The sequence below is a fragment of the Ahaetulla prasina genome, chromosome 1, assembly GCF_028640845.1.
Source record: "Ahaetulla prasina isolate Xishuangbanna chromosome 1, ASM2864084v1, whole genome shotgun sequence".
Lineage (NCBI taxonomy): Eukaryota > Metazoa > Chordata > Lepidosauria > Squamata > Colubridae > Ahaetulla > Ahaetulla prasina.
The window spans coordinates 60,458,275-60,485,920 of record NC_080539.1 but is presented as its reverse complement, the minus strand read 5'-3'; the positions used below and the strand labels follow the sequence as shown (position 1 = coordinate 60,485,920).

The 27,646-nt window shown below is 36.9% G+C and overlaps 1 protein-coding gene across 3 annotated transcripts; it reads right to left on the bottom strand.

Moving 5' to 3' along the window:
- Positions 1-234: 234 nt before the first annotated feature.
- On the bottom strand, positions 235-27,282 carry LYPLAL1 (lysophospholipase like 1). Of its 3 annotated transcripts, none has more exons than XM_058165431.1 (6): positions 27,123-27,160; positions 23,364-23,463; positions 22,973-23,036; positions 4,464-4,633; positions 2,340-2,455; positions 235-578 (listed from the first exon to the last, which is right to left on the bottom strand). In XM_058165431.1, exons 3-6 carry the CDS (start codon positions 22,978-22,980, stop codon positions 354-356), a joined length of 519 nt encoding a protein of 172 aa, XP_058021414.1. In that variant the 5' UTR covers positions 22,981-23,036; positions 23,364-23,463; positions 27,123-27,160; the 3' UTR covers positions 235-353. The 3 variants fall into 3 exon arrangements, with proteins under 3 accessions (XP_058021414.1, XP_058021415.1, XP_058021413.1); XM_058165432.1 differs by lacking the exon at positions 27,123-27,160 and adding an exon at positions 26,497-27,030; XM_058165430.1 differs by lacking the exon at positions 22,973-23,036 and having other exon boundaries at positions 27,123-27,282.
- Positions 27,283-27,646: the final 364 nt, after the last annotated feature.

Sequence of the window (27,646 nt, the reverse complement as noted above, 5' to 3'; positions counted from 1 at the left end):
TTAACTTAACTTTTTAAAATATTTAACTTGCTGCCATTTATCATGCAATGTGGACAAAGAAAACAGTCACAAAATTGATTTCATTGAAATAAAATCATAGTGTTAATCCCCTTCAAGTGACTGAAATATATAGACAAGTCTTGGCACGTACTACAACTTTTTCCAATATGAAAATGACTATTTGATATCACTTGAGATACAGAAATAAAGAATGAAGAACTGAAATACACTGTATAAAATTATCAATGACCTATTTTATGTATTTTCGCAGATATTGCCACTTCCATATATACAAATCTAGTAATAGGAAATAATGCTATTTTGTTATGGTATTTTCCATTATTGTTCTTTAATCAAGGCTCTTCTGGCAATTTTTTCAAAATCCAAGATTGCAGTTTTTCCAGCTCATTTTTGCTTAGCTCATGATAAAGGTTTGGTAGACTCAGAAATGTAGTTGTTACTCCCAGAGCTTTTAATGTTTTGTTGGTGTCTTCTCCCCAAGAATACAGAACCAGTTCATCAGCAGTTCCATGACACTGGAACAATTCTGGGAGTGCGCTTTCATTCTTCTCCAGTGCCTAGTAGCAAAAGAGACATTAAAAATCTTAAATCATGAACATTTTTAACAAAAAGGGAATAGATGTTCACAGTGGTGAAATCCAATTTTTTTTACTACCGGTTCTGTGGGCGTGGCTTGGTGAGCATGGCAGGGGAAGGATACTGCAAAATCTCCATTCTCTCCGCACTCCTGAGGGAAGGATATTACAAAAATCTCCATTCCCACTCCACTCTGGGGCCAGCCAGAGGTGGTATTTGACAGTTTATTTATTTTATTTATTAATCATATTTATATCCCGCCCTTCTCTCGAAGGACTCAGGAGAGGGAGAAGGAGAACTTCTCCCAAAGTTCTCCGAACTACTCAAAATTTCCACTGCCGGTTCTCCAAATGGCTTAAAATTTCCGCTAACCAGTTCTCCAGAACCTGTCAGAACCCGCTGGATTTCCCCCCGGATGTCCAGACTGATATCTGAATTCATTATCTTCCCCATTTAAAAGACAGACTATTGGACAATAAGGGAGTGTGCAAGTTTTATGCAATGAAAATAGTATGACCAGAAATGTTCTACCTGGCCCCGCAACCTAAAATACCTAATATTTTATACATGTAGGATGAAGGTCTGCATTGGAAGGCCCCTGTAAAAAGCAGGTTCTTTATGCAATATTCATCTTGCATGACCACAATTCTAAACCAGGCAAGGACTCTACAAAACTGCAGCAGACTCCTTACCTCAAACTTGCTTTCCAACACATAAGAACAAGGAGACAGGACAAATATGTGATAGAGAGACATAAGGTAAATGTAAAAGGTAAAGGTTCCCCTCGCATATACGTGCTAGTCGTTGCCGACTCTAGGGGGCGGTGCTCATCTCCATTTCAAAGCCGAAGAGCCAGCGCTGTCCGAAGACGTCTCCGTGGTCATGTGGGCGGCATGACTCAACGCCAAAGGCGCACGGAACGCTGTTACCTTCCAACCAAAGGTGGTCCCTATTTTTTCTACTTGCATTTTTACGTGATATACCCACTAGCAATTCCCTGTTCTATTGTGCATGAGTGCTTGAAACAGTAGTGTTAATGAGTTTTCAAAGAACCAAGCAAAGCAATTTACTAGGGTCTGTTCCTTCGGATGCCTCAAATGGAAATGCCCAAAAACAAAGGCAAGGCTTCAACTGCATGAACTTTGCCTCTGAGCTGTAGCTTCTCACGAAATCTATGCTGAAGAAAAAATACTCTGGAAAAAACTAGAATTATGTAACTCCATTAATGGAAAGAACCCTTCTGTCCCTGCTCTCATATATGGCACACTATTACAACTATCATTTACTTGTGGCTGACTATTCCTGTTCTTAACGTATTTGGTCAAGGATTCCTTCAAGAGAAGGAAACAAGGAAATTATATAACCAAGGCAGATTTTTACACGCTTATAAGATATTAATGAACTTTTTTATTGAAGTAATTTGGATTCCATAGAAAAATATAGCATTGGGCAATTCATGTGTGGGCAATCCATGACCTTTACAAAATGAAAAGCGTGGTGGACTTTTTGTGCATAGTTTAAATCTTACAGATGAATTCCCATATGCTCCCCCAATTGTTTATTTGATTTGTATCTTACCAGTCTGATAAAACAAAACATCCAACAAACAAAAACAATTCAGTAGATGGAACAAATACAGCTACTTCATAATGTATTTTACTGTCGATTTTTTACCAATTCTGGAATAATTTGATGAATACAAGGTGGAACTGCAGATTTTTTAAAAGCTAGTGAGCATCTACCTGGTAAACAGCTGAATTTTTATTGAGAAAACTTGAAAGAGCAAATACTCCGGCCACCTCTTGGTGATATCTGTAAGCCAAATGCAAAGCCATGCCTCCACCCATTGAAAAACCACCTGTGGATATATTTTAAAGACAAAAAGAAAAAAAAAGAGATAGATAGATTAAAACTTTACATATTTAGAACTCTTTTCTTTTGTTCGCAAACAAATTTGCTGCATGTATTGTATATTTTTAAACAAGAGTTTTTCTTCCCTTAAAATAATTACTAGTGAGGACAAAATGTTAGATTCCCTGGCCACAAGGTAATAGAAAAATAAGCAATGATTAGGTGATACAAATAATACAGCAAATGGCTGAAAAGCAAGCAGGAGGCTTGGTGTTAAATTTGTCATTTGACTGGCAAATGCCTCACTTTCTCAAACAACACCTTTGGATTTTATAAATTTTATAAATTTACAATTCTTTTGATGAATTAACTTTTAAGATAATAAGATACATTTCACATTTCCTAAAACTTGAGATAATTGATTTTGTGGTAAACTCCAAATCTGTCTCACATTTCTTGCATCCTTGCCATATTTATTTTAGTACCTTTTAAAATTGTTCATAAAAGTGAATTATTGGTTTAGTGTTTATAAAGCTAATACATATTGAAAACTACATGATTTTCCAAGACAGCTAGTGGAGCTGATCCAAAGAGAACCACAAATGTTTTAACTGGATCTGTAGCAATTATCTTTTAAAAGTTTCATTAATCTCATTAATTTCTTCTGGCTGAGGATTGATGGTTGGTTAGATGTCCCTGTGAATGGCTTTGTGAGCAGGGACACCACTGTGATGGAAATGCCAATCAGGAACCAGTTACTTACTGTCTGAGAAAAATCTCTCCAGAGAGAAGGAGAGATATGGCGATCACCCCCTTGTGCCCTGGAAGAGCTGCTCTGTGCGAGGAGATCACAGGAACTGAATTTTTTTGTGGTTAATCACTGTTGATATGAATTTAGAACCCAAGAGAGATTCTCCAAATGGCAGGGAAAGTAAAAGACTCTTGGTGTGGTATCTTCTTTTTACACTAAGAAGAGGGGGAGAAGCTATCCTAAAGGATTACAACTTTAAAACAGATTGTGATTCAAGAAAGTTTTGAAATGATAAAAGGGATAGCAACTTTAGAAACATTTGTGACCAGAAACAACTTATGGACTTTCCATAAAAATGGAAAAAATGAACTTGCGAATTGTTGACTTTGATTAGAAATGAGGCACAACATAATTTTGATACTTTCAAGAAAATTTCAGTAACATTTTGTCAAAATTATGGAAAAAGACAGTTGTGGTATCTTTCTGAAGCATAGCACAACATTTAGCAATAGAGCCTCAGCACATTGTCTAGGATGGCCAAAAATTTAGTTGCTTCTTTTTCTAGAACCATCTCAGGTTCTTAGGTCTTAGTTACTATTCCACTTCATTAATGACTAAGCAGGAATTTTCTAACTCAGTGTCTTCCAACTGTGTTGGACTGCAGAATATATTATCCACAGCATGATGTGCTTGCTACCTGGTAATGATGAGATTTGTATTCTATCTGGTCTTGAGTACACCAGGCTGGGAAAGATTAGTATTAAATGGACTAAGAAAATCTACATGTTTTGGCTTTCTCTCTTCCAGTTTTCATCTTGTATCATGTCTATCACTATAAGGCTTTAGGCAGATAAGACATTGTTTTCTTAAGAGCTTAGAAAACTTAAGGTATATTAATAAATTGGCATTCTAAGGCAATCTCTTTTGCCAGTTTATGCAATATAATAGTTTTCAAGAGATTAACAACTCCACTCTGGAAAATAATTAGTCAGTACAACTGGGTTCTATGTCATCATTTCTCTATAAATTGAACCAACAATGTCTCCTCTGTAACAGAAATCTAAAGTCACCAATCCTAGTTATAATCAAGTTTGTTTCTAATAATAATGATTAATGTGAATACCTAAAAGCCATTAATAACTAAAGACTTACAAACCCTTTGGCTTTTGAAACTTTCAAAGCCATTCACCATATTTTAGGCTTGCCTTGGCTCACAGGATGAGTTCTCCTACAAATGTTATATATTTCTCCTTACAAATCTTACCCAACAGTATTCTGTTTTTCCTGATGCCATTTTTAACTTCATCATCAATCAAACTGTTAAGTATTTGACACATCACATCAATGGTTTCAGTATGTTCTGGGCAATCATTAGAGATCTTGTATCTGTCAAACCACACATTGGACAAAGACCCCCTCATTGGTGTATATGGTCTGAAAGAAAGATGGATGAGAAATGCATGAGGACAAATTTCATACAAAAGTTTTTTTGTGTTTTAGAATCATTCCCTTTGTACCTAGGAGACTGTGGTGTGTAAAACTGCCATTCAATCATGGAGGTAAGACAAAACTACATCAAACAGCTATGTTTGTTTAAACAAGACCTGACTCATTTTTTAAGGGTATGTATGTCTACAGAACATTAAGAGCAAACAGGCTGGTTCATATGCAGGAATCTAACCTCATGTTTGCCAATTACTCTCCTAAATTTGGTTGTGTGTATCTTTGCTTTAGAGCTTCTCTTAGCATAGATTAAAAAATATGGAATACAAAGAGCCTATATTTAGAACTACTCAAATCCCTAAGTAAAGCAACAAACCTTTAAACTCAGAATGCAGCTCCCCTTCCATCAGCCTTGCTTTACTCCTTATATCATGCAATTTATTCTACAAAGTTGTTGTGAGAGAAAACAAGAATATAAAGCTAATGATGCTCTAAAGCATGTTGTTTTAAAATAGTTGTTACAGAAATCCATAATTAAAGAAACACTCCCATCCATAATTAGAGAAACACTTGATAGATTAGGGCATATTAAGTCTCTTAAATTCTTGAGTTTCTTGGATTAGCAGTGTTAACAGTTTCAACATCAGAAACCAATATTAAATGTATTGAGAAACATTTTCTAAACCTTCAAAAAGTCAACACTGTACTCAGAGGTTCTTCACACAGCTTATGCCCTTTGCAGATACTGGCTAACAGAGGACAACCCATCAATTTGAACAAAACAATGTTTTTTTTAAAGAAATGAAGATTTTTAAAAATAAAATGCTGTCTAGGAAGACACTATTAATCCATTAAAAAAAAAGGTCTGTCAGAAAGATGTGTAATTCCCTTTCTTCCAAAATTAAGCTCTGGAATCTAGCCTGCAGTCCAGGAACTGTCGATCCAGTTTAGTAGAAAAATAAACATATGTCAGATAAGGAATGATACCTTCTGAATGTGAAGAATAATGTTAATGGGTAATAGGGAAGTCTCAGCAATTCAAAATACACTGCCCTTCTTTTTTTTAAAGTTAAGATTTTTTTCTTGTAAAACGGCTAGCTGTAAATTTAGGTAGGCATGTCTGTAGGAATGATGCCATCTCTTCTACATTAGGGAAGCTTAGTTTTCTTTTCCCGATATTCAGTTTGAAATAGATCAGTCCACTGGTGGTAGCTTCTGATGGCTCTTGGCTTCCAGTTCACTGGCAACAGAAGAACTCAGGGTCGGCATGGGTGCCAATTGCCATACTAAAGAATAGCTCTGCACATATGCATGTTTTGTCAACTCAGCTTCTTTGTTATAATAAATGCTTCCCAGCTGAAGTTTCTTTTAATTCCATGAATATAATCCAAGAAAGCTAAGCAAAGTTTTAAGTGTCCCCACTTTCAACATGGGAGATTTAACCACTTGGCTAGCTCTTATCCTTTTATATTCTACCCACTGAAGATGGATGTATAGGCTTAATTATTTTTCTGAATCTGAGCCTCTGGTTGTGCAAAAGTATTTCTCAGGCATTATATTCAGTGCTGTAAGATAGCCTTCCTCCCCAAACCTCAAAATGTACTCAAATTTCTAAAGAAAGAAAATATTTTGTTAATCTAACAGTGATTTAAACATTTATTCATAATCCATACATCCATATTCATTGGCATAACTACATCTGGGCAAGGAGTCTGGATATACAGGTAATCCTCAATTTACAAGATTCATTTAATGATGGTTCAAAGTTACAACAGCACTGAAAGAAGGACTTATGACCGTTTCTCACACTTACGACCATTGCAGCATCCTTACGATCACATCATCAAAATTCAAATGCTTGGCAACTGGTTCATATTTATGACAGTTGCAATGTCCTGGGGTCATGTGATTGATTCCGTTTTGTGATTTTCTGACAAGCAAAGTCAATGGGGAAGCCCAACCCACTTAACAACTGTGCTACTAACTTATCAACTGCAGTGATTCACATAACTGTGGTGGCAAGAAAGGTCGTAAAATGGGCAAAACTCATTTAACAACTATCTCACTTAGAAACAGAAACTTTGTGCTCATTTGTGGATGTAATCTGAGAACTACCTGTTGCTCGGCAAGAGGAATCAAAAGGGAATCAAAATGTGAGCAGAACACATCCCTGCAGTTCTGAAAATTTGAGAAATGAGAGCTATCAAAACCTTCAAAACGAAGCACATCATAAAAGAGACCACACTAGAGAATATTTTAATGAAGTTATATTTCACTTGTGTGCAAAATGTAAATGCTGCAGTAAAAAAATTCCCCTGAAAACCCAGTCGCCCATGCTGAGAATAGCTTTTCAGACACTGGAGGCAGGAGATTTAAATAACCGTCATATTTAGATTAGGAAATCTTGTTATAGGATCATATTCTTATTCTGAAAGACTATTTGCCTTAGATATAACTTATGGACCAACTTTTGAAGTTACTATTCAGTATTCTTTGTAACTGAACAAAAATACAATTATGATCACATTATGATGGTTTAATTGGAAACATATATTTCTTTTACTGTTCCACTTTTATAAGTGTATATATTCAATAATGCCAATCAAGCATTAGACAATCATTATTAGCTTGAATTTTTTTTTTGATGCATCATTCCTCAAAATGAAATTTTGATGTTTACCTGCACCTCCTTCAACATCACTGATATTGATTGTAATAGTATTCAGAAGTATCTGATTAAAAGGTTCTAGCCATGTAATGTATGGCAGAAAGACCTAGTATATCACTGATTCATAACCAAATTTTCCTACACTCCCTCCCCCAAAGAAATTCACCAGAGATACAGGCGTAACCAGAAGGTGGGATTCAAATTTTTTTACTCCCAGTTCTGTGGGCATGGCTTGGTGGGCGTGGCATGGCTTGGTGGGTGTGGTTTGGTGGGCAGGGAAGGATACTGTAAAATCTCCATTCCCTCCCCACTCCAGGGGAAGGTTACTGCAAAATCCCCATTTCCTCCCAGTCAGCTGGGACTCGGGAGGCAGAGAATAGATGGGGGTGGGCCCAGTCACAGATGGTATTTACTGGTTCTCTGAACTACTCAAAATTTGCACTACCGGTTCTCCAGAACTGGTTAGAACCTGCTGAATATCACCTCTGATAACCAGGTCAGAGAAAGAAGCAGGCAATGAAAATTTGTTCATACAACTCTGCATGTGACTAAAAACACTCTCTTTGTTGGTAGAAGGAAGTAAATTGAACCAGGCAACACTTGATCAATCGGAACAGACACTGCAGGGAAATTCTTAGATAAAATGTATAATAAAAGAAATTAGGTAATAAACTTCTAGTGAGGAAAACTGTTACCCTGAGATTTGTAAACAGAACAATATGTAACAATGATTCTGTCAAGGTATTAGTGAAACAATAAAAAATAGGGAATCTTCCTTACTAAAAGAATAATTGACACATCAAGAACAATGCATAGCACTAAAACTTAATATATAGCCATAGTAAAGCTGTAGCAAGCTGCCAAAATAATTTCAAATGCTTAGAATAGAATAGAATAGAATAGAATAGAATAGAATTCTTTATTGGCCAAGTGTGATTGGACACACAAGGAATTTGTCTTGAGGCATATGCTCTCGGAACACATAAAAGAAAAGATACATTCATCAAGAATCATAAGGTACACTTAAAGATAGTCATAGGGAACAAATAAGCAATCAAATCATATTAGGAAACAATCAATATAAATTGTAAAGATATCAGCAATGACATTACAGTCATACAGTCGTAAGTGGGAGGAGATGGGTGATAGGAACGATGAGACGATTAGTAATAATGCAGACTTAGTAACTAGTTTGACAGTGTTGAGGGAATTATATGTTTAGCAGAGAGATGGCATTCAGGAAAAAACTGTTCTTGTGTCTAGTTGTTCTGGTGTGCAGTGCTTTATAGTGTCGTTTTGAGGGTAGGAGTTGAAACAGTTTATGTCCAGGATGCGAGGTGTCTGTAAGTATTTTCACAGCCCTCTTTTTGACTCGTGCAGTATACAGGTCCTCAATGGAAGGCAGATTGGTAGTAATTGTTTTTCTGCAGTTCTAATTATCCTCTGAAGTCTTGCTGGGTTGCAGAACCAAACCAGACAATTCAAAATGTCTATGATTCATTTATGTTCAATCTATTTTTAGTTGAAGGAAGTTAGCCAGGCAAACAAGATGGTTAGAACAATTAAAAGGTGGTAAAGGATGTATCAATGCCAAAAATGCTGTCCAAATATTTATCACAGTTAATTGTACTTGAGCTCATTTAATGCCTAATAACTTCACCAATATATATTTACTTGTTTGATACTGAGATCAACATTCTGCTTTTTTGATTAAATGATTCTGAAAAATTTCTAAATAATTACTTTGCATGGTAATGTATAGTATCTTACAAAAATGTATACTAAAGAACTGAGTCTTAAAGAATGTATATTTGGATTATTTTATATAGCAAGAATGCATTTTTTCTGGAAATAGTAAGTTTAGAAACTTTTTGACTAGTGAATAAATTATGATATAAATAATTATGCTGAGTCTTGTTAATGAATGATTCAATCCATTATTTAAATTGTTTACTCCTTGTATAATTTTTTTATTTACTGTATTTTTGGACTATAAGACGCACATGCCGGTATATAACACACACCAAAATTTTTAAGAGGTAAGCAAAAAAAAAAAAAAAAGTTTTTGTGCATCCCGGCCCCTGGAGTATTCTGCAGACCTTCCAAACCCTCTGCACATCCTATTTTTCGCAAAAATTGGGTGCTCCTGTGGGCTGGGGAGAGCAAAAACGCAATGCATGGGGGGTTTGGGAAGCCAAAAATGCCCCCCCTTTTTTTGCAAAAATGGTGACATTTTTGCCCTCCCCAGCTCACAGGAGCAGTCTGCAGGCCTCCCAAAGGCTGCAAAAACGGGACACACAGGGAAGAGCTTCAGAAGGCCAAAAATGGCTGCATTTGGTGTATAAGACACACCAACATTTCCACTCTCTTTTACGGGGGGAAAAAGTGTGTCTTATACTCTGAAAGTACAGTAATCTTTGGTGAGTGTTCATTTTTATTTTATATGTTTGACAATGACTTAATAAAAACTATTCCATTTTTAAAAAACAATGTATTTAAATTAATTCCACCCTGATTGCTATATAGCTCCATACAGTGCAAAGGGTTGAAGAATAACAGGCATCAGATATCTTTAAATCAGATCTCCACAAGCCGAAGTCCTAGAGATCCAGGCAAACTTTAAATGCAGACTCTATAGACTTTGAAAATTAGTTCATTTCTAGAAGAGTTTTTATACTCCTTTCATAAAAAGTCAGAAGGGGTTTACAAAATTAACAGTATTATTCCATAATAAAAAAAGAGTATAAAGTGAGATTCAACTGGATAATGGTATAAACAAAATGGAAAAAAAAATACAGTAACTTCTCCAAGTCAGTTTTGGCACAGGACAATTACATAGACATATCTAGGTTATTTTCTTTACAATAATATGGAAGTGATTTACTATTGCCTCTTTACAGGTTGGATTTTTTCTCCCAGACTAGGTCTCCAACTCTGGAATTTCCAGAGATTTCCCAATCATATACTAACTGGTTTTGACCCGTTTATCTTTTTTAGTATGAATCAAAGACATTTAAATGAGAACAAAAAATAGCCACTGTAACAGAATTATTAGGAAATTTTGTACCTAGAGAAAGTCAACATAAAATGGGGAAACTATAGCTTCTTCAGCTCCTATAACTTCAGGGAACATTAAAAAGCAGATACCTAGAGACTTATAATTCTAAAAAAGAAATTTTGGAATATAATCCTAATATATAAAATTACCAACTGTAACTTTATTTAGAATAGAAAAATGAATTCTACACAAAAACAACATCATTTAGGGACTCTATTTGAGTATCTCATGAAATTCTAGCTTTATTGAATTCTCATTGGATTGCTTTATATGTATAAATAAAAATACTGTGAAGCTATCAGAAAAATGTGACCATAGTTAAAGTTGGTAAAAAAGAGTAGGAATCCGACTGAGCTATTTGGGTGAGTTATCCATAGCAAGTCTCCCAATACAATTCTATCAATTCATCTCCATTGCTATCAACAGGGTTTTTGTGAGTCAAGTATCTGCCAATTTATTTAAAATAGTGTCAGACTGACTGATGATTCTGTATCACAGCCAAAGAAGAGAGAATTGCTACAAGGAACTCAGGAAAAAAAAACCCACTCTGCATTGAAAGCTTAAAAAAATGTCTGCACTATTCTACAAAGCCATTTTCCAAGGCTCCATAAATATTTTCTTAAATGGAAAGAGATCAACATTCTTCACAATATATACAATAAAAACTGCAAAAGTTATCTGCCGGTAACTGAAAAGTGCATGTAGAGTCCATGGTCTTGCTAGATTCAGTTTGGATTTAGAGTGGGAAGGATTGTGAGAAGGAAATGCACAAAGATTCCTTGACCTAGATTTAGTGAAGCGTAACAAGGTACAGTACAGTTATTTCAAAAAGTTGGGACAACATAATTTTAACTTGAACACGTTACCTGCTATAATGCCAATTTAAACTATCACTTTCTATTTAAGAGAAATATAAGAAATATTCTTTCTTGATTTAGGCATTCAACAGAAAACAAATGTTTAAGTTGCTCTGCTAGCAGCTGTAACAGTATTTAAAGTATTAGCCATGCCTGCTCAAAAGGGAGGAAAAAAAGCATTTTGAGAGACGTGGCAGCAGATGCTATTTTTAAAATCCCAACCAAAGTTGCAACACATTTAATCACAATAATCAAGGACTGCGGGAATTAAAAGATGAAATTATATATCATAAGAGAAAGCTGAATCAGTTGTTTTTCGGCACTGTAAATAATTAAGTGACCTATGAAAATATAAAGCAGGTTTTCTACATAATCCTTAACCTATAAATTATTTAATCTTTGCAAAATTATTATTTGGCCACAATGATAAATCTTCTAGAAACTGGCTGTTGGAAAATATAGCCCTTAAATGTATTTTCGCAATGACTATTAAGCATAAAAGAAGAGGCTAATATATTCACAAAATGAATCGGTTGTTTCAGTTAGTCACCAGCTAATGCACAAAACATGGCAACTTTGACAAATTTGAAAAAAATGAAGGGAAATGAACAATAAAGCTAACTCTCAAATCCCCCCCTCCCCCGGTGTTTTAATAGCCATGACCACTGGCAATCTGACTGTAACAGAAACTCTGGTTGAAAACAGAACTGTCAGTTACTAAAACAAATACCCCCACTGTTCTCCACAAGATTTTTACTTACAAGATTAAAGAAATCCACCCCCCAGCTTTTTTTTTTAAGCGAAGTTGTCTGATGATACCATGTTTCCCTAAAAATATGACCCTGTCTTATATTTTTTGGAACCCTGAAATAAGCGCTTGGCCTTATTGCCATGTGCTCAAAAGCCAGATTGGGTTTATTATCAGGGGATGTCTTATTTTGGGGAAAACAGGGTACCCACCGCAGCATATAGGAGCTCATGAGAAACTTCACTGTACTATTTATTGTAATAACTGAAAGTTGACTTCTAGCCTAATCAGTATTACTTTATCTGACTGGCAGAGGGTTAGGGTTTTGATCTGGAGAATAAATCTGAGTCTTTTTTATGCAAAATGTGCTATGCTTATCTTCCCATATATTGTTGCCATTCAGTGACCATGATTTATTGGTACAGAAAAACGTTGTTACGGAATATAGTTATTAAGCAGCGAAGTTCTGAACCTGAAGTTAATAGTATGAAATCCTCCAATAATTCTCCCCAAATTGCTATAGTAATGAAGGCTGTGCAGATCTCTGAAGAGGTGTTTCACTTCAACAATGTCACACTTCTAGCCAGTAAAGCAGCCATAGGCTTTACTTGTAACTCTCACCTCAACCTTTATCAAGAGTGATCATCTACACAGGCCCAGCAGAAAACTTCTGTAGTTCAGTAAATGAAATTAGGCAGCAGACAGCATAGTTAAATCAGAATGGTGAAATTACACTGGCAAACTATTCACAATTTATGATATCAAGAAGCATTTTCCCCCCTTATAAATTAAAACTAGATTTGTTTTTAAATTCAGAAAGGCAGAAAAAAAATCTGTTCCCTTGATCAACTTCCAAACCATTCTGTCAGTGGAGCACTACTATTGCTAATGTAGCATAATCCAGCTTTGATGAGCTGGTTTTAGTATGCCCTGGCTCCCTTTCTTCAGATGATGTTCCTATTCATATAAGGTCAGCAAGCAACCCAAATATATTGCAAGTAGGCACACCAATCAAAGGAAATAGAAAGCAGCCATAATTTCGGATAGATATGAACTTCTAGTTTTGAGAAAAAGCATCCCTAGTGTTTTCAAACTTGCCAAATGAGACTTCAACCTCTGGAATTCCTCAGGCAGAATGCTGGCTGAAGAATTGTGGGAGTTAAAAGTTCACACATTGACAGGTTTGAAAAGCACTGCTCTATCGAAGGATTCACAACGAATGTTCTTCTAATCAGAGTTGAGCTTTTCAGCCAGATCTACCATGCTAGCCAAGCATTATTGCTGAAAGTACACTAGATTTTTAGGTAAACAGCATTTAGTAAAAGTCTAAGGTCACTTCTAAGAGACCCAATCAGTCTCCTATCACAAAAAGTTAAAAATATCTGCTCTCACAATGATCATGTTATATTTGGCATGCTAAGTGTTGATTTGAGAGTGTAAGGCCAATTTTAGAGTGAGATGGTTTACCCTTTTGGCATCAGGGCAACGAATCTAATTTACTTCAGTAATTCTATTTGACTATGCAGTATATCAAGCCTGAAGTTTTTGAAAGCAAACAAAGGCAGCACTGACTACGATGGAAGCCACACTTTTGTTCGTGCTGTCCTTCCTCTGATTAGAACTGCCATTCCCATCATCTTTTCTAAAGCCTTTGAATGGAGAACATTTAATAGAAGAGAAAGAACGTGTCTTTGGCAACTTTCTTCCAATAACTGGAATGTAAGAACAGCAAATCCACTGCAGATAAACCCAGGAAATACCAAGATTTGTGCTCTTCCTCCGTTGCCTTTGAATGCTTCTCTAACAAATAGCATTTGTTGTTTTCTTGGAAGGAATATAGTAAAGCCTCTCAAGCTTTTACATTCCTATGCAGAGACACCAATAAAGTACAAGTGAATGGCCCAGCTTCACTTCAGAGAGCTACTGTATCTGGATTCCCAACTGCTGGAGTCAACTAGGACCGTGCATCACCATGATGCTGCCAGTTGAGGTGGATTGTTTTGCTTTGATGGAAATCCCGTTTTTGCACATGCACAAAAAATATTATCAAACTCCAATGCAACAACTGTCTTGACTAGCAAATCTGTTGTGACCACTTGGTCATTTTATGTTGTGAACTTGGTATCAAGGAGCACTTAACAGAATGCCAACTGAAGTGGCCGTTTATTCTATAAACCTTGAAATCATTTTAATTGCATTACATATGGGTTTTGCAAAGCTTATATCATTATTTTCATAATTACCTGAAAAACTAATGCAAAAATTACTAAGCAAATTATCAAAGGGAAGACTTAGCAGTGTAATAGTTCTGCCTATCTATCTGGAGAATGAAACAGATATTTTTTTAAAATTTACATAAAAACAGACAGATTGTCTGTTATATTTGAATAAACATTTGAAACTTGATCTTTTAGGAATAGGTACAGAATCCAATCCATGAAAACACAGACTTAAAAGATTTTCTGCCAAAATCTATTCTATATCCATTTACAAAATACTTGCAACTTAACTTCATCTGCTCTGTTTCAACTTGTTATATCCAGGAAAGTGACAGCATAGCAACACTCTGTGATTTACTGCCCAGCTGCCAGTGTCATATGCAAAGTGACATTTTTAAATGCATACAACAAATAAAAGAACGTTGGAAAAGAATAGCCTATAAAATCTATTGAAGTTTTAAATCAAATTACTATAATGCTGGGGAAATGCTTTGCTGTAAAAACCAAGAAACAAATACAGACAAGCTAACCTGGCAGCTAAAATTCAATTTGATTATGATACCAACTCAGTGTCAACTCTTAGCAATCAGAAAAATAGATTTTCTCCAGGACAATTTGTCCCCAATTCTTCAGTCTCCTAATGTTGCACCCACTGTAAGCAAGGCCATCTAGCTTTTCTGGTCTTTTCTTCCATTTTTCCCAGCATTATAGTTTTATCTAAAGAATCAGTCTTTATATAATGTGAATGACGTATGAGAATTTGAGGTTGCTCATTTCTGCCTTCAATGAGAGTTCTGGGCTCATTTGTTAAGTTATTAATTTGTTTTCTTGGCTATCCGTAGTATTCTCGGGACCAACATCAAAACGCAAAAATGTCAATACTCTTTGTATCTTGCTTCTTCCAAATTAACTGTACGATTCTAACCTTTCTAAGTACAGATAGATATCTCTCAATATATTTTCCAAGGCTTTTACTACCGTACTACTCTACCATGCACTTAGACTGCAGTCTTTTCTTAACTGCTTGTTCCTTTACTGCTTGATTAGCTGATTCTAAAAGATAGAAAATACCCACCATTTCAATCAGGCTGAAGTAGTGTCCTTAGAATAGTGTAGGCTATTGTTATTTTTCCTCCAATTTTAAAAATATTCCAGTGCAACTTCCTACAGATGTTTCACATACAGGTTGAATAAACAAGGTAATATTATATAGCCTTGTCTCATTCCTTTGCCTTCCTGGAGTCATTCTGCTTTGCAATATTTTGTTTGAAATGCAGCTTCCTAATCTGTGCATAGGTTTCGCATGAAGACAATGTATTACAAGACAATTGTAATATAATCGAATAATTATAAAAATTATTCAATAATTAAAATAATTATAAAAATTATTCAATAATTAAAATAGAAATAATAAGAAAGATACTTCTTCATTACTTATCACATAATTTATTTAAAATAATAATATTAAATATATCTATCTATCTATCACTATGCCAGCCAAAAAATCCAACTCTGATAAAAACTTAGAAGCAAGAATAATAGCTACAATTGAACTAAACTTGGAAAAAAGAATACTTGCTATTGAACAAAACCTAGAAAAAAGAATACTAGCCATTGAACAAAACTTAGAAAAAAAAATCCTATCAGTTATAGAACAAAGCTTCACCAATCTGATAAAACAAATTACAACACAAAAAAATGATTTCTCGACTGATCTAAATCTCTTCCCAACTCATCTACCTTTACATAATACTGATCCTTCAACCCTACCTAAACAACAATTTACTACTGACCAACTAATTAGAGATGCCTTAGAGAGGCCAAAAAATAAATAATGCAATATTATTTGGTCTAGATAACACAAATGAATCCGATATCACCAAAATTCAAAACTTAATTGGAAATTATAATTCATCATCCATCTCCCCAAATGAAATTATTTCAGTCTCCAGAGATGGTCCTGAATATAAAAACAGTGACGGATCAATAGCACCAAGATTCTGCAGAGTCATCTGCATAAGCGAGAACAACAAGCGTAAGTTCATATATACCATCAACTCTATTGCTAAATCTAATCCTGCCTACAGTAAACTTAGATCACGCCCTGATCTATCTTTCCTGCAGCGGATACGTTCTCGTGAACTCCGCACTGAGCTTAAACGAAGACAAGATAATGGTGAATCAAACCTATATATTGATTACCGTGCCAATTGCATTAAAATTAAATCCTTCAATCAAAATTCACCACCAAACCCCCATCACCCATAACATCCAACCAGCCATCCAACAACCAATCAAGTACCCATCAGCCAACCATCCACCGAAACTGTCATCCAATCAGCCATCGAACAAACCATTCAACCAGCCATCCGTACAGCTATCCAACAAACTATTCAACCAGCCATCCGTTCATCCATCCAACCAACCTTCCAACCAGCCTTTCAACCATCCATCCAACAAACCTTATCAACAAACAGTCTAGTACCCAACATCCAAGCACTCACTACCCAAAACTTCCATCCACCCATCCAACCTCCAATACAACCACCAGTTATACATATCCTCAACCAACTGACATTCAAAACTAGGTATGCACGCCTCTTACCTCTTTAACACCTCTTTCTACAGATTTTAAATGTAAATTGATGAATGCAAGAAGTATTCTTAACAAATTACCTGAATTTATCCTCCTGCTAAACAGTGGTACATTTGACATTATATTTATTTGCGAAACATGGCTAATCTCTTCCATCCCTGATTCCATCATTTTAAACAAAGAATATCAAGTTCACCGTTCAGATCGTGAAAACCGAAGAGGTGGTGGGGGGGCTGTTTTCTATAAAAGTCACTTAATCTAAAAACATACAAGTTGCCCACAAACTTTCTCTTCCTGAAACTATTGTATGTGATCTATCATCTAATACCGCACTTGATTCATTCTATGCTACAGAGCCCCCGACTACGATATTACTCATGCTAATATTTTAACCTCATTACTAACTTGGGCTGCCTCTTGCCCATATCCACTCATCTTCCTGGGTGACCTAAATTTACCTCTCATCAACTGGATAACTAACGAAAGTACAACTGATCCAATCCACACAACAATATACAACGCTGTTACTAACCTAGGTCTTGAACAACTTGTAACCAATAATACAAGACTAAACAACTGCCTTGACCTCATCTTCTGCAACAATAACAATACCATTTATGGACTACAAATAAGAGAACCCTTTTCCAACAGTGATCATTGCATGATTGACTTCCATCTTAATATACGTTGTGACTTTAACCATCATATCAATAGCATTCCCATTTACAACTTCAAAAAAGCCAATTATGACTCTATAAACAATGATCTTTCATTTCTAGACTGGCAAAATCTGTTCTCAACCTGTATAACTGCTGAAGACCACTATAGAGTTTTTCTACTCGAAATCAACAGAGTCATCGAACTATATGTACCACTAACTACCATCAAGATTAGGAAAAGCAAACTACCCATATCAATAAAAAAGCTTCAATCTAAAAGATCCTCTGGAAAAGAAACAAAAGGGCTATGTAGCTAATTTTAAAAACGCTACAGAACTATATGCAACCAAATAAAACTGAATGCACAAATTACCACACCAAGCAAGAAGAGGATCTTCTGCACAAATTCAGTCGTGCCTTCTATAATTTTGTCAACAACAAGCTTAAAAACTCTAGACGCATGCCACCTCTAAAAGATCCTGATGGCAATGAATACAATGCTGAAGAATCTAGAGCAAACCTCTTTAATAAATTCTTTGCATCAGTTTTTGTCAACAGTGATGGCACTCATCCAACATTCCAAATTTGTACAATCAATGAGCATGACAACTTAACAATTGTTGATTTTACAGAAGAAAATGTTGGTAAAGCTCTAAGTAAATTGAAGCCATCTCTATCCATTGGACCTGATGGTCTTTGTGCTTACTTTTTAAAAACTCTCTAGTAATCTAGCAGAACCCTAAGTATAATCTTTAATATAGCCTTTAGAACCAGTTCCTTCCCAGTCTCTGGTCGCTAGCCACAGTCATTCCAGTTTTCAAAAAGGCGACCCCAGCTTAGTTGATAATTATAGACCTATCTCCTATGTTGCGTCGCCTGCAAGGTTATGGAATCCATCATCAACCAATCCATTACCTTACACTTAGAAATGCACAACCTTCTCTCAAATAAACAATTTGGCTTCAGGAAAAATTATCATGCAATCTACAACTTCTCTACTGTAAAACCTATGGACTACTAATCTTGATCTAGGTAAATCAATAGATGCAATATACATAGACTTCTGCAAAGCTTTTGACTCAGTAGTACATGATAAACTTCTCCTAAAATTAAAATCCTATGGCATTTCAGGACCCTTACACCACTGGATATCTGCTTTTTTGTCAAACAGACAACAAATAGTTAAAATTGGTAATGCTCTTTCAAATCCTGTTCCTGTCAAGAGTGGTGTTCCTCAAGGCAGCGTTCTTGGACCTACTCTCTTTATAATATATATAAATGATCTTTGTATTGATATTTCAAGTAACTGTGTTCTCTTTGCTGATGATGTCAAACTTTTCAACACCACTGACAATGCATCCACAATTCAAAAGGACCTTGATCATCTATCTGCCTGGTCTAAAATTTGGCAACTACAAATTTCAACCAGTAAATGCTCAGTCTTGCACATTGGAAGAAAGAACCCAATCACAAAGTACATGCTTGATGGACATTGCCTCAGATGACCCCACCCTGTCAAAGACCTTGGGTTTTACATTTAACGATTTAAGTTCCAAAGCCCACTGCAACTACATAGCTAAGAAGGCTCTAAGAGTTGTCAACTTAATTTTACGTAGCTTCTTTTCAAAAAACACCATGCTACTGACCAGAGCATATAAAACATTTGTTAGGCCAATTCTTGATTACTGCTCTCCTGTCTGGAACCCTTACCATATATCTGACATCAACACAGTTGAGCGTGTCCAAAGGTATTTTACGAGAAGAATTCTCCATTCCTCTGAAACTAATAAAATACCTTATTCCACCAGACTTGATATCTTGGGTCTAGAAAACTTGGAACTTCGTCGCCTTGACTGGATCTGGGTTTAGCATATAAATTCAACCGTTGTAATGTCCTTCCTGTCAATGACCTTTATAGTTACAATAACAATATCACAAGAGCTACAAACAGATTCAAACTCAATGTCAACCGTTCCAGTTTAGATTGCAGAAAACACGATTTCTGTAACAGAATTGTATATACTTGGAATGCATTACCTGACTCTGTGGTTTCTTCTCATAACCCCAAAGGTTTCACTCAAAAACTGTCCACGGTTGACCTCACCACTTTCCTAAGAGGACTCTAAAGGGGCGTGCATAAGAGCACAAACGTGCCTACCGTTCCTGTCCTACTGTTTCTTTCCCTATGTATATACACGTTTTTAGTACCTCATTTCTCCTCATATATACGTTCATATATTTATAACCTTTTATGTAACGCTTGTATATATTGTTATGACAAATAAATAAATAAATAAACAATGTCTGACTTCTGAATGACACATTTCAGAGTGTGACATGACAGACACAATTGAAGTCTGTTTATAATTAATGAAGCACATATAGATTTCTTTTTTATATTCTTTGACTTTCTCAATTATTAGCATGAATGAATTATAATGTATCTTGTTCCTTGGCCTCTTTTAAACCAATTTGAACATCTGGCGTCTCTCTTTGCATATTGGGATATAATCTGGATTGGATGATCTGAAGCATTATTTTGCTAGCTTGTGAAATTAAAGACACTGTTAAAATAATTTGCACATTTCATTAAATCTTCATTTCATCAGTATTGGTATATAGACTGATCTCTTTCAATATACTGGCCACTATGCTGTTCTCCAAATTTGCTGGCAAAGACTGGCTATAAACTTTACTGATTCTTCTTCTATTACTTGCCACATTTCTGTATATTCCTGTATGAAATGATCCACTCATTTGCATCCTTTATCTCTTCATTTGCATCCTTTAACATACCAGTTCAAGGTCAGAACTTACTTCTGGGTCAGAAATGCTCAGCCTTTCCCTCACAAAGTGTTAAAAAACTATTTTCTTGCATCAGTCATCTACTTCAGGGGTCTCCAACCTTGGTCCCTTTAAGACTTGTGGACTTCAACTCACAGAGTCCCTCAGCCAGCAAATCTGAGGAACTCTGGGAGTTGAAGTCCACAAGTCTTAAAGGGACCAAGGTTGGATACCCCTGATCTATTTGACAGAAAACACTGCATGCTAGTTTTTGGTCCATTCAATTCTTTCAGATTTTCATCTTAACTCAGCCTGCAGCAGAACATTGGCGGGAGTTCAATTTCTCAAACCTGGTTCAAATGATGCCTCAGTTTATTTTTTATAACAATTTTATTTAAAATTACAATAAAAACTAATACAAATAAAAAAATTCAAAGAATAATAGAAAGTTCAGAAAAGAAAAATAAGGGGGGGGGGGAAATATAGCAAAGAAAACAAATAAAGCAGACTCTGCCCTTCATTACGAATATAATTTTAGTAACTTGTCACATTTTCTCAAAATGCAACAAATGATCTCTTTTCCCCATATCCTCTCTTTTATAAACAGATCCATAAAAAGTCACCATTTTAATCCAGATATGAGCAAAAATCCCCTAAGTGTTGCCAGAGATAACAACATATCAATTTTAATCTTAATCAAATAAACCAACTTTATTATTTTACTTAACCATCTTGATCTTTAGTCCCTTCTGATAATGTCCTAGAACTTGATTTATTTTCATTTTCTACTTTGTCCCTTCTCACAAAATTCTTCAAGCTTTAACAAGTCTCTTTTGTAAATCCAATACATGTCCTCTCTTTGTCTGGAGAGAGGATAACTGAAGACCCAGTCTACTCACTCTACTTTTTGTGAAACTGTCTTCAGTCCGCCATTTCTTCCCTGGAAGTCCCGATATCTTTGTATTTAGATCACAGTATACAAGAAGTGACATGCAATCCCTCTCTTCTCTGAGTTGTGCTTGGTATCAGTAAGAATTGTGGGTGTGCCACTGCTCTCTGCAACAGAAAGCCTTTGGATCTATATCTTTCTCATGAACTGGAACTCTATTTGCTGCTTCTCAAACAGAATCTAGAATTATAGAGTTGGAAGGATTCTCAAAAGTAATTTAACCCAGTCTTGTGATGAACAGAATAGAATAGAATTCTTTATTGGCCAATTGTGATTAGACACACAAGGAATTTGTCTTGGTGCAAAAGGTCTCAGTGTACATACAAGAAAAGATACATTCGTCAAGAATCACAAGGTACAACACTGAATGATAGTCATAGGGAACAAATAAGCAATCAAATCATATTAGGAAACAGTCAATATAAATTGTAAGGATATTAGCAACTAGGTTACAGTCATAAGTGGGAGGAGATGAGTGATAGGAGTGTTGAGAAGATTAATAGTAGTGCAGACTTAGTAAATAGTTTGACAGTGTTGAGGGAATTATTTGTTCAGCAGTGATGGCATTCGGGAAAAAACTGTTCTTGTGTCTAGTTGTTCTGGTGTGCAGTGCTCTGTGTGCAGTCAGTGCTCGTTTTGAGGGTAGGAGTTGAAACACTTTATATCCAGGATGCGAGGGGTCTGTAAATATTTTCACAGCCCTCTTTTTGACTTGTGCAGTATACAGGTCCTCAATGGAAGGCAGGTTGGTAGTAATTGTTTTTTCTGCAGTTCTGATTATCCTCTGAACTGTGTCTGTCTTGTTGGGTTGCAGAACCAAACCAGACAGTTATAGAGATGCAGATGATGGACTCAATAATTCCTCTGTAGAACTGGATCAGCAGCTCCTTGGGCAGTTTGAGTTTTCTGAGTTGGCGCAGAAAGAACATTCTTGTTGTGTTTTTTGATGACATTTTTGATGTTAGGTGTCCATTTTAGGTCTTGAGATATGGTAGAACCTAGAAATTTGAAGGTCTCTACTGTTAATACTGTGTTGTCTAGTATTGTAAGAGGTGGTAGTATGGGAGGTTTTCTCCTAAAGTCTACTACTATTTCTACGGTTTTTAGTGTGTTCAGTTCCAGATTGTTCTGGTCGCATGACGAGGCTAATTGTTCAACCTCCCATCTGTATGCGGATTCATCATTGTCTCAAACTTCAGTAGTTTAACAGATGGATCGTTTGAGATACAGTCATTGGTATATAGAGAGAAGAGAAGTGGAGGGAGCACACAGCCTTGGGGGGCCTCTGTGCTAATTGTACAGTATCTGATGTGATTTTGCTTAGCTTCACCTGCTGCTTCCTGTCTGTTAAGAAGCTTATGATCCACTTACAAGTGTGTTCAGGTACCGCTAGCTGGTTTAGCTTACTCAGAAGGATGTCTGGAATGATGGTGTTGAATGCTGAACTAAAGTCTACAAAGAGGATCCTTGCATAGGTCTTTGGAGTCTTTGATGCAAGATCTACTAAAACATTTCTGAAATGCTGAATTTTACATGAGAATGTTTTGTCTGAATAGATCCTATGTTAACCATAGAAGTGAAAGAGTACCTGAATGCAATTGTGTTTCTCTTTAGTTTATAAAAATACTCTAGAAAGCTAGGATTAATTGTACTAACTTGGAAAATTCTTGGAAAATAAGGGTTTTATAAGAAGCTGGAAAAATAAGCCTTATTTAAACCATGGTTTCATAACTTAGGCATTTTTATATTTCTAGGATCAGCTGCAACTATAGGCTATAATTTCTTGACTTACTTTTCCATTCAGCTGAGAGGGCAGGAAAAGTCTTTGTGATGAGCTGCATGAAGATATTTTATCCCTAAGGGAAGAAAATGATGATACTTTGCAAGTTTAGAAAAAAATAATTGGTAAGTAACTAAGGAAAAGCAGTTCTCTAAGCTTAGGATATTTGACACTTGAGAGGTGTACCCAGTTCAGCTGTCTTTTATTAGCATCCCTACTGGACTTGTTCTTATTTCTAAAAGTAACTTAAAGAAAGAAAGAAAGAAAGAAAGAAAGAACGAAAGAAAGAAAGAAGAGAGATACTGATTTCTGAAACATGAGTGGAAATTACAAAAATTAGCTTCTATCTTTTCAATGTAATTTTCTAGATTTAGACTACTAAAGATAAGAAAGAACACAATACCTGGCAGGAGCTGTTGGATAAATGACTTTTATATGTTGGAAAGACAAATCTTGCTTCAAAACCTGCTTGATCCAGTCTCTTACCCCTTGACCAGTATCACCTGAATAACAGACAGAACTGAATTAGACATCTATACAATGGAGCAATGTGAACTGTCTTATGAACCTCAGAATTCATCTTGTACATGCAATTTTCTCTTTTCAAACTTCATTTTAGAAAAGGTACAGCTGGTTGCTTATAGAAAGCCTAATTAGCAACTGGTTTTCAAACATCAACTATATATAAAAAGGTAGTCCTTGATTTACAATGTAATGGAGCTTGCCCATTATAGTTGTAAGTCATGAGAGTTGAAAAACGAGACTTATGACCGCTTTTGTGGGGGACTGTTAAGTGAATCACTGCAGTTGCTACACATTCCTGACGTTGTCAAGTGAATCCATTGTTTACCATGGGGCCTTTTTGCCAAAAATTGGAAGTAAATGTTGTAAATTGTGGTCATACGACCACAGGACCCTGCAAATGCAAGCCAGATGCCAGGTCCCCAAAATGTGTGGATAGCCTTCAAAACTGAGTTATAAATACCTTTGGAAGGGTCTGTCATAAGTTTGAACAGTCGCTGAAACAACTGATTGTAAGTCAAGGCCTGTACCCATCTCCACTAAGGAAGTCCCTGCCCTACTTAGTGCAAGAATCCAAAGTCCTTGTCAGCTCTCTTGTCTCTGCTTGAATGCATCCAATGAAGGAGCACATGCCACTTCTCTGATAGCTGATTCCAAAACCAAACTGCTGTTATTGTTTAGAATTTCTCTCTTAACATTTAACCGGAATTTTCTTTCTGTAACAATTCCACAATTTACATGTTGAAGTGATAGATCTTGTTCTTCTACTATGGGAGAGATAATTGAAGATTTCATTTATATTTCAAAATAATATATTTCAATAAAATACGTGATATTCAGAACTAGACCAATTGGTTTGACCAATAATCATGAATTACAACTTCTTGTAAGGTGGATCCCCTGCTTTGGCTGACACAGTCCCACATCAGTACAACCCTAAAACTGCGCCATTTTTAAAAAGCAAATGCCAATCAACAAACTGCTTATCTTAACTATGATAGCTCTGGCTCTCTTAAAGGAAAAGGTAACTACTGATATTACTTTTTACTGTAAAAGGGAAAACCTGAAAATTCCAATACCTGAATAGCAAATACAGATTTTTAAACAGTTCTCCAAATTATTGTGGATGAAGGGGAACAGTTCCATATTGTTATTAGTGAATAGTCACTTTCCAATAGCATATGTCAATCATATGACAATGAGGGTAGGTATCTTGAACAGAGCATAAACAAGACAACTGGAGCGTTAGCTATGGGGAAACTGCCAACAGCCTCCTTAATTATGGTGACCATAATTTAAATCAATCATTTTTTCTAAGCAACAAGCATTGCTATTTCTAGTGCTTAACACTTAGTGCTTATTTTCAGCTACTCTGCTATGTCGAGATATGTTTAATGTGAATTACAGGGTGTTTACCCTGAAGCAGCCACTGTTACAGGTAGTCCTCAACCTATGACTCCAACTGAATTTGTTGCTAAGCAACACAGTTAAGGGAGTCTCACCCCATTTTGCAACTTTTTGCCACAATTAAGCAAATCACTACAGTTGTTGAGTGAATCTGGCTTCTCCCAGTGACTTTGCTGATTGGAAATTGGCTGGGTAGGTTACAAATGGTGAGCACATGACCTCAAGACAGTGCAACAGTCATAAATACATCCCAGTTGCTAAGTACCCAAATTTTCATTGTGTGATGACGGGGATGCTGCACTTGTTAAGCATGAAAACCAGTCCTAAGTAATTTTTTTCAGTGCCAATGTCACTTAGGTCACTAGGTGCTGGTTACCACCTTTAAAGCGCTCCATGGCATAGGACCGGGATAGCTTCGGGACCGCCTTCTGTTACCACATGCCTCCCACCAACCGGTACGCTCCCACAGAGAGGGTCTCCTCAGGGTGCCGTCAGCCAAACAGTGTCGGCTGGCGACCCCCAGGGGGAAGAACCTTCTCGGTGGGGGCACCTACCCTCTGGAATGAGCTTCCCCCAGGACTTCGACAACTTCCTGACCTCCGGACCTTTCGCCGCGAGCTGAAGACGTATTTATTCTTCCGAGCAGGACTGGCTTAACATGGGTTTTTAATTGGATTTTAAATGGGGTTTTATATTATATTATGTATTTTATAATTAATTTAGGCCATATTGAATAAGTTTTTTTAAATAGTGATTTTATTGTAATGTATTGTATTGTTTTTATCTGGCTGTTCACCGCCCTGAGTCCTTCGGGAGAAGGGCGGTATAAAAATTAAAATATTATTATTATTATTATTAAATGAATGGTTGTAAGTCAAAGATTACTTGTATCTGCATGATTGTAACAATTTGTAAAAGGAAAGCCATAAATACGAGGGCATCTGTACAAAAGGTGGGTTTCAGCAAGTTATGACCAGTTCTAGAGAACCAGTAGCGGAAATTTTAAGTAGCTCGGAGAACCGATAGTAAAAATTCTGACTGGCCCGGCCCCCATCTATTCTCTGCTCCTGAATCCCAACTGATCGGGAGGAAATGGGGATTTTACAGCATCCTTCCCCTGGAGTGGGGAGGGAATGGAGTTATTACAGTATCCTTCCCCTGTCACGCCCAAGCCACGCCCACCGAGCAACACCCACAGAACTGGTAGTAAAAAAAGTTGAAACCCACCACTGATCTGTACAGCTACCTATGCAAACAGGGGCATCATATGAACGGTCTTTTTCTATACATTAATCTATTTGATGTCGAAATGCACTGGGAACACGAAAGGTACATATCTGTATGAACTGGACCAGACATAAAAACACTCCAGAACACGCAAGATCCCTGCACTATGTTGCACATGTTTGAACAGAGCTTCCACTGCTCTCAGAATCAGAACGGAGCTGGAAGGGACCTTGGAGGTCTTCTAGTCCAGCCCCCTGCCCAAGCAGGAGATCCTATACCATTTCAGACAAGTGACTGTCCAGTTTCTTCTTAAAAACATCCAGTGATGAAGCACCCACAACTTCTGAAGGCAGGTTGTTCTACTGGTTAATTGTCCTCACCATTAAGAACTTTCTCCTCAATTCCAGGTTGCTTCTCTCCTTGATTAGTTTCCAACCATTATTTCTTGTCCTGCCTCTGTTGCTTTGGAAAATAAATTGACCCCCTCCTGTTTGTGGCAGCCCCTCAAATACTGGAATACTGCTATCATGTCCCCCCACCTAGTCCTTCTTTTCTCTAGACTAGCCAAACCCAAATCCTGCAACCATTCCTCATGCATCGGCAATAACCTGCTGTTAGATTTGCAACTGCGCTGGCTTTAACAATGAACAATTGCCATTGTATCCATTTAGAATTATGCCATTCTGAACAATTAACGCATCATTACAAGGAATGGTGGAATTACGAGGCAGACTTTTAAGAAAGGAAGAAAAATTGGGCAATAAACATCCTCCCGGGGCAAGCTTTTCCCTTCCCGAATACTTCTCTGGGAGGGTTCACACATTTGGGGTTTACTGAACAAACCACGAGGGCTTGCCCCACTCCACACGCAAATCCTGTAAGCCAAAACGATGCGAACCGCATCGTGGTCTTAATGCACGCGTGACCTCTTTCGGCGACAAGGCCCCACGAGCTATCCCAGAGGTTGTCGCCCCCAGCAGACCATGTCGGGATCGGGAGCCTCCACCTGAGCCATGGAGAAAGATCACAGAAGCCGTGTGTCTCCCCGCCGGGCCCACCGCTACCAGGCTCTTCTGCAACGCCGTCTGAACAGCCATACCGCCTATTTCGTTCCCCCGGCCAAAGGAGGACAAAAAAAAAACAAAAAGCAAAAGCAACCAGGCCACCGCTTACGGCGCAGCCGCGCTTGGGAGGCGCACGGAGCTTCGGGCAGCAAAGCTCCGCCTCCCACCAGTTCAACGAAAGTGGCTCTAGTGCGCGGAGCGGAGGATCTGTTGCTCGTCTGGATGGAGAGGAGGAGGGACGCGGTGCTGTAGTGCTCCAGACAATGGCGGGTTAAATCGATTTCAAGTCTTTGAAATAGGTGGCCGTGAACGAGCTAAAATGATACGAGTTGGCATTTTCAAGGGGAAACGCCAAGAGAAAAAAACGCAAAGTCTGTTAAAGAAAATAACGCTGTATTTTGAGGAGAATTACATCCGCTTGCTCGCAGGTATCTTTACCTGTGTTTTTCCGCCCTCAGTTTTTCCA

Coding starts and splice junctions, on each gene's coding strand:
- LYPLAL1 (XM_058165430.1), bottom strand. CDS start 27,213: ATGGCTGTTCAGACGGCGTTGCAGAAGAGCCTGGTAGCGGTGGGCCCG. Junction 2,456..4,463: donor GAAAAACAGAATACTGTTGG/GTAAGATTTGTA, acceptor ATATATCCACAG/GTGGTTTTTCAATGGGTGGA. Junction 579..2,339: donor AAAATTCAGCTGTTTACCAG/GTAGATGCTCAC, acceptor TTTTGCTACTAG/GCACTGGAGAAGAATGAAAG.